This window comes from Chenopodium album, chromosome 25, assembly GCF_948465745.1.
Source record: "Chenopodium album chromosome 25, dcCheAlbu1.1, whole genome shotgun sequence".
NCBI lineage: Eukaryota > Viridiplantae > Streptophyta > Magnoliopsida > Caryophyllales > Amaranthaceae > Chenopodium > Chenopodium album.
The window spans coordinates 14,430,129-14,437,769 of record NC_137858.1 but is presented as its reverse complement, the minus strand read 5'-3'; the positions used below and the strand labels follow the sequence as shown (position 1 = coordinate 14,437,769).

The window sequence follows — 7,641 nt, the reverse complement described above, 5'->3', positions numbered from 1 at the left end:
TGCTTTTCTTGTTTATGTTTTCTCCTTGTTTGGTTATACAAAGATTTGAACCTAATTTCTTTAAACTATCACCAGTTGAACAAAGATAATCTCAATTATAGTATGTAAAGATGCCAGTGGTTTCAGAGTTTGAGTGTGCGAAGGTGAATATGCTAGATAGAGTCCTAGGCTTCCAAGGTATGAGGACGATGCTGTTTCAAGCATCATATTGTGGCTGACCGGTTAACCAAGTCAGAGCAAGCTAAGAATAGGGCACTACAATTCTTAAGCTAAACCGAGTCTTCATGGAGTCTGTTTTGTAGAAGAGGTTTCCTAGAATGATGCAAAATTTACATGTAGCATCAGCATTAGTTCCAAGTTCCAACTAGCCCATAGGCCAGATGCAATATCCTCCCGTTTAGTCCTTGGATTCAGAAACAGTTAGTTACCGAAAAAACAACTATGTTGGCCGTTGAGGTCGTAGTAAAAAGTACTTACTGGCGTTGTGCTGCTGCAACTTGTGCAGGTCGTGCTTGTTAGTACAATGCATGATAGATGGTTTAGCTTGTTTATACAATGCAGGTGAAGCTTGTTGGTACCAAATTTAGCTTTGTTAGTACAATGCAGGTCGTGCTTGTTAGTACCAAATTTAGCAATTACAATCTTGTAAAATGAAAATTGCAAATTGTTGCCTAAATAGCATTACAAACTTGTTTGGTGACACCCGCTTCATATTTCCGGATAAAATTGCCTAAAAATAACGTCAATTTTTTTTTTTTTTTTTTTAAAATTTTTTTTTTAAAATTTTTTTTTTCTCCTCCCTTTTACTAAAATTCTAGTGCACTATTGACTACACACTAGTACACTGTTCACTTTTTATTGACAACCGTATATGATAAATCAACCCTTTCATGGTTTTACTACCTCCAATCCATTTTCTTAAGCTTTCATTAGAGGAAAATGAATTAATTTCAGTGGAAGTATTAGGTTGAATCTCTCCAACGTTCATTAATACACAATTTGGCTAAAATTTGCGATCATTTTTATTTGTATTAAAGACTACAATTAGCAAAGGGAATACTCCATATTTAAAATGACTGCATTTGACAAGTTTTCCAAAACATCTATTAACAATTATTCCCACGACTTACCACTACCATGACAAGTGATTAAGCAAGGAAAAAAAAAATAACAAAGCCTAAAAATTGTAGATATCTTTTAAACGAGAAAAAAAATCTCAGCAAACACATATCAATTTTGCTAAAATATATTGAATAATATTCACTGTAAATTGTATTTCACATAAACGGCCACATACAAGTATATATAGACTAGGTTACTTGGAGGGCAAGACCAAAATAACCTAAAGATATTCACAAGATATATAAGATATATTTCCAAATATTCACAATATTATTATCTTTCCTAATACCCCCCCTCAAGTTGGAGAGTACGGATCTCGGACACCCAACTTGCGAAGTAGAAACTCAAATTTAGCTTTACCCAAAGCTTTTGTAAAAATGTCGGCCAACTGAACCGTCGTAGGAACATACGAGGGTATAATCGTCCCATCTGTAATCGCATCCCGAACAAAGTGACAATCTGACTCAATATGCTTTGTTCGTTCATGAAATACTGGATTCTGCGCTATGTATAACGCAGACTGACTATCACAATAAAGGTGCATCCCATTCTCATGTCGAACACCTAAATCACCAAGTAGTCGCTTCAACCACTTTAATTCACAAGTCGTTGCATTCATACAACGATATTCTGCTTCTGAGGAAGAGAGGGCCACAGTAGGCTGCTTCTTGGTCTTCCAAGACACCGGAGACAAGCCAAGAAGTACAAACCAACCACTCAAGGACCGCCTGGAGAGAGGACAACCTGCCCAATCTGAATCACACCAACCTTCCAACTGTAAAGCACTATCAGATCTCAATAAAATACCCTGTCCCGGACTCTTCTTCAAGTATCGAACAACTTGCAGAGCTGCTTCCCAATGATCAACCCTAGGATTTTGCATAAACTGTGATAAAATGTGGACTGAATATGCTAAATCGGGTCTCGTAACTGACAAATAAATCAGTCTACCTATGAGACGTCGATATTTCTCAATATCATGAAAATACTCTCCCTGTGACAATGCTAACTTGTGATTCTGCTCCATAGGGAACTCTGCAGGTTTAGCATCAAGTAAACCTGCCTCTGTAATTATATCCAGTGCATACTTTCTCTGACAAATAAAAATTCCCTGTTTATTCCGGGCTACCTCTAGCCCCAAAAAATATTTCAACACTCCAAGATCTTTCATCTTGAAACAATCTCCCAGATATGATTTAAAATTGAGCATAGCATTTTTATCATTGCCTGCAACAATTAAATCATCTACATATACTAACACATTAAGCTGCATTTTACCCTTTGTCAGAGTAAACAAGGAATAATCATAATATGACTGTTTAAAGCCATAATTTTTCAAAGCTGTAGCAAGCTTTGCAAACCAACATCGAGGAGCTTGTTTAAGCTCGTACAGTGATTTCAGCATCCTGCAAACTTTGTCAGAGTTATCTTTCTCAAAACCAGGGGGAATTTTCATATATACCTCTTCTTCCATATCACCATGGAGAAATGCATTGTGGACGTCCATTTGATGAACTTCCCAATTTTTCACCGCCGCTACTGCAAGAAAGGTCCGAACTGTCACCATCTTTGCTACCGGAGCAAATGTCTCATTGTAGTCTAATCCTTCAACCTGATGATTGCCAAAGATGACTAGCCTCGCCTTCAATCTCTGCAAGTTCCCATGCTCATCATATTTTTCTTTGTAAACCCACTTGCTCCCGAGCGCCTTTTTACCAGGTGGTAGTTTTTCTAACACCCAAGTACCCTGTTCTTCAAGTGCCTTTATCTCATCTGCCATTGCCTTTCTCCAACCCTCGTATTTCATGGCCTCCCTGAAACTCTTAGGTTCATTTCCTCCTGTAATAGCAGCAATATATGTTCTATGTGCCACAGAGAATCGGTGAGAATCAACAAAATGCGTTATAGGGTAAACAGTACCTGAGGGAGGTGATGTCACAGGTGAACTTTGAGTCGGTGTAGATGGACTTTTATTTCGTATAGTATGCAACACAAAATCACGGAATTTGACCGGAGTTTTCTTTGGTCTCATGCCTCTACCCAAGGCATCATCGGTGCCATCCTTAACGTGTGCACCTCGCTGCTGCTGCTTAGCAGGCGAGTGTGGCACGAGCTGCTCCTCCAAGCACCCACTAGTGCTGCTCTCTCCCACGCCCCCTGTACCAGCGCTCGCAGGACTGCCAGCGTACGGATCAGAGTGGCTGGCAGTGCCCTCTGCGGCCTGGCTGCGGGCAGCCTCTTCATGCCGCAACCCGGGTGCGGACGTTGCTGTCTCGGCCTCACTAAGTGCTGTCTCAGCATCCCTATGACATCCCTCATCTCCCCTTACACATTCCTCATCAAACACGCTAAACCCATCTTCGCTTGCCCCTTCGTCTCCACTCACAACTGAAGGTAACATAGTAGTAGTAGGTGTGCTAATAAAAGGAAAATCATGCTCCACAAACTTTACATCTCTCGAAACAAAAAATTCCTTAGTCTCTAAGTCATAGACTTTCCACCCCTTTTTCCCAAAAGGATACCCAACAAATACACACCTCCTACTTCTACTAGCAAATTTATCCCCTTTACTCCGGAAATTATATACAAAACATAAACACCCAAACACCCTAATATGCTCATATGAAGGTTGTTTGTGGAATAAAATTTGAAAGGGGGTTTTATAGTCAAGCAAACGAGAAGGGGTTCGATTAATTAAGTGACAAGCCGCTTGCACACACTCCCCCCAAACTTTGATAGGTAAGTTAGCTTGAAATCTCAAGGCTCTAGCCACATTTAAAATATGTTGATGTTTTCGCTCAACTCTCCCATTTTGTTGAGGTGTCCCTACACAAGATGTCTGAAAATGTATCCCATTCTCAAAAAAATACTCCTTCAAAGAGTTAAACTCCGTACCATTATCACTACGCACAATTTTTATCTCTTTAGAAAATTGACGTTTCACAATAGCAACAAAATTATAAAACATGTATTCAACTTCCGTTTTATTTCTCAATAAATAAGTCCACACACCCCTAGAGTAATCATCAACAATAGTTAAAAAATAATACGAACCACAAGACGAAGGAGTCTTGTATGGCCCCCACAAATCTAAATGCACTAGTTCAAATATCCGACTAGCTTTATTTTGACTCAAAGGAAAACTACTCCTATGTTGTTTTGCCCTAGGGCATACATCACAAGATTTAAATCTACTACTACGACTCACAAACGGAAGTTGCTCAAGAACTTTTCCCGAAGGATGCCCCAAACGTTGATGCCACAACTTTGTAGATTGATCCCCATCCGTCTTCAAAGTCCTCACAGTTGGAACACCTCGGAAATAGTAAAGTCCATCCACACGTTCACCCGCTCCAATCACCTTCCTCGTCATTAGGTCCTGTATAACACAAAGTTTGTTAGTAAATTGCATAGTACAATTTGATTCATCACTTAATTGAGTTGCGGAAATTAAATTGCAATTCAATTGAGGCACATAAAGAACATTTTTAATCATCAAGCCGCCATCCAATGTGACTGTGCCTATTTTAGATGCCTTAGCATAAGTTCCATCCGGCAATCCCACCGGACAATGAGCCACATTTGTCACGTTCTTCAAATAAGAGAGATCACAAGTCACATGGTTCGAGGCTCCGGTATCAATTATCCACCCCAAGTCATGCTTACCATGCAATTTGGGTTTAAGAGAGTTTAGGTGGTCAAGAAGCTGCTGAATTTGGGCTGTCGAAACCCCTGCAAGAGCTGCTGTGTCACTGCTCGAAGGCGGAGCAGAGCTGCTGCTCTGTGAGACAGCCTGCCCACCAGTCTTATGTGCTCGAACAGTGGTGTTTGGGCCTCTGCCTCGCCCCCCTGCACGGCCTCCACGACCTCCAGCAGAACCACCACGTCCCGGTCCACGGCCTCCCCGAGGCCTGTCACCCCACCAGTCAGGAAACCCGTGAAGTTGGAAGCACGTAGCCTCATCGTGCCCTTCACGGTTACAATGCGTGCAAAACTTAACGGAGTTCTCACGGGGCTTCGCCTTTGAATCATACTGAAGCTTGAAGGCAACAGTATTGTCTCGTGAATTAGCACGAGTTGCATCTCCGCCACGCAGCTGCTCTGCTTGAACAAGCTGCTGATATGCTCTGTCCACACTCGGCAGAGGGTCTTGCGCCAAGAGTTGGCCATGAATCGATGCATATGCATCGTCTAACCCAATGAGAAAGTGGTGAACATAATCTTCGTCTCTGATCTTCTCAACTTGCGCCACGATGTTGCACTTGCACCCACCACAAGAGCACTTTGGGATGGACACATAAGATGTTAATTCATCCCAAATTTTGGACAATCGCCCAAAATACACAGCCACTGCTTCATTGGAGTCCTGCTTGCACTCCCCCAACGAACGCTTCAATTGACACACACGAGTTCCACTGACAACGCAAAACCTATTCTTCAAATTCGTCCACAGCAAGCAAGCGTCATCATAATCCCCAAGGGTAGATCACACAATTGGGTCCAAGGTATTCATCAACCAAGACACCAACATCGATTGCACGGCCTCCCAATCCTCAAGCTTCTTAGCTTCACTCGGCTTTGCAATTGAACCATTAATAAAACCGAATTTCCTCTTCGCCTTCAAAGCCGTTCTCACAGCCCTAGCCCATTCATCATAATTATCACCCCTTAATTGAATAGGAGTAATAACGCTTCCTGGCCCGTCACTTGAACCAAGATGAAAGGTCAAGTCGACCTTCGATGATTTTCCTGTCTCCCCTGCCATCTCTCAGGAAAAAAAAATATTTGATTGTGTTTGAAAAAGAAAGTCACGAAAAATTCACACCCTCAAACAATGTCTATGGAAAACAATGTTTGAAAAAAAAAAAATCGGATCTCACAAGGCTCTTGATACCATGCTAAAATATATTGAATAATATTCACTGTAAATTGTATTTCACATAAACGGCCACATACAAGTATATATAGACTAGGTTACTTGGAGGGCAAGACCAAAATAACCTAAAGATATTCACAAGATATATAAGATATATTTCCAAATATTCACAATATTATTATCTTTCCTAATAAATTTGTACCAATTGGTTGTTGGTGCATTGGTGATTGAAATTGACTTGCGAGGGCAAGACTGTCTTGGCACTAGAACCCTACCAGTGTTACCACCAGAATTGATCCCCGAAACTGGATTAGTCCAAAGGGTGAACCAGCGAAGAACAGAGAAACTTGTAGAGAGCCTTTTTAATGGTAGAAAATGGTCGTCCCTTTCCCACCTTAGATTGTTGAATGGAAGCATTTGATGCAAACAACGGGTGATTGAGGATGTCAATTGCCGAGGGTCTGTAAGAAGCAGGACTTATACAGAGTATAATCAAGAGTCTAACTTGATAATCCGTGACTTTTCTTACAAGTTTTGGCATAATATACCTTCTTTTCGTTTCCCAAAGCTTATTGAAAGTACGGCATTCTTTGTACGGTTGCTCACCAGTAAGCATTCGAAGAAAGCACAAGCCGAAAGAGTATACGTCAGTGAGCTGATTATTGTATATCGGTCTATATTCTGGTCCAATTACTACACCACCTTGTGTTCTTTCAAGAACGACCGCGTAACACAAGTCTCCTATCATCAGCCGCCCCGTTTTTTTACTAAAGTAGAAGTACTTGCAGTGGATATCTCGGTGCATTATCGGGGGATCTTGACTGTGTAAATAATGCAACCCTTTGAGAATTTGTCTAGCAAATTCCCTGATTTCTTCGACATCGAAATGATGGTGTTTGTTGTTTAAGTAGTCTTCTAAATTTCCTAATGTTAAAGGCTCAGTAATCATGTTACTTATTATATATTGATCATCCGTCCAATAATGATAGCACTTAACAATATTCTCATGATCTAATGACTTTAACAGTGTCGCTTCAGAAACCAAATTCATATCAAATCCTGTATGAGTAATAAGGGCTACTTCTAGTGAGGATGACTTACTCCAACTAATTTCTATTCCTTCAACCTCATCATAACCTTTGTATATTGTTTTTGAGCCCACTTTGCCTACGATCTCGTCGTACCTTGCGTATCGTCCGGTTGGATCTCTTTCGACCACCTTCACATCGTTCACGTCCACCGATCCAGTCATTGCCATCATCACTAGACTAATTAATCAGCAACAGAGAAACCAAAAAAAAAAAAAAGGTTTTAATTAACTTTTTTGCGTGATGAAAGTTTTGTAGAATGCTGGAAAATATATATAAAGCAGAGATGTAGTTAAGTTGTGTTAGGGACTTAGGGTTAAAGGTTGGTTCCGACTCTTCAGATATTAGTTTTGTTATAGTTATACTGTTGACTATAAAAATGCTTAATGATAAATATTCGCGGAGATATATAGGAAATTGATAGGAGTACTACACACTAAATAAATATTTAAATTCTATTCAAAAAAAAAAAAATATTTAAATAATTATGTCCTTGGATTTGTTCAAAATTAAATTTCTTTTTTTTTTTTGATAAACAAAATTAAATTTCTTTTG

At 40.1% G+C, this 7,641-nt stretch overlaps 1 protein-coding gene and 1 pseudogene across 1 annotated transcript; both read right to left on the bottom strand.

Annotated features, from left to right (window-relative positions):
* Nucleotides 1-1,417: 1,417 nt before the first annotated feature.
* LOC145613762 (uncharacterized) lies at nt 1,418-5,887 on the bottom strand. The gene is made up of 4 exons (XM_081668823.1): nt 5,652-5,887; nt 4,607-5,552; nt 2,350-3,625; nt 1,418-2,187 (listed from the first exon to the last, which is right to left on the bottom strand). Exons 1-4 carry the CDS (start codon nt 5,885-5,887, stop codon nt 1,418-1,420), a joined length of 3,228 nt encoding a protein of 1,075 aa, XP_081524949.1.
* A 421-nt stretch (nt 5,888-6,308) lies between these two features.
* Nucleotides 6,309-7,256, bottom strand: LOC145613761 (putative serine/threonine-protein kinase WNK10 pseudogene; annotated as a pseudogene).
* Nucleotides 7,257-7,641: the final 385 nt, after the last annotated feature.

Bases quoted from the DNA above. Each gene is read 5' to 3' on its own strand.
- LOC145613762 (XM_081668823.1), bottom strand. From the start codon at position 5,887: ATGGCAGGGGAGACAGGAAAATCATCGAAGGTCGACTTGACCTTTCAT. The intron at 5,553-5,651 runs GTTGGTGTCTTG...TTTGAAGAATAG, and splicing joins TGGGAGGCCGTGCAATCGAT to GTTTTGCGTTGTCAGTGGAA. The intron at 3,626-4,606 runs GTTCTTTATGTG...TTTGGGAAAAAG, and splicing joins GCGGCTTGATGATTAAAAAT to GGGTGGAAAGTCTATGACTT.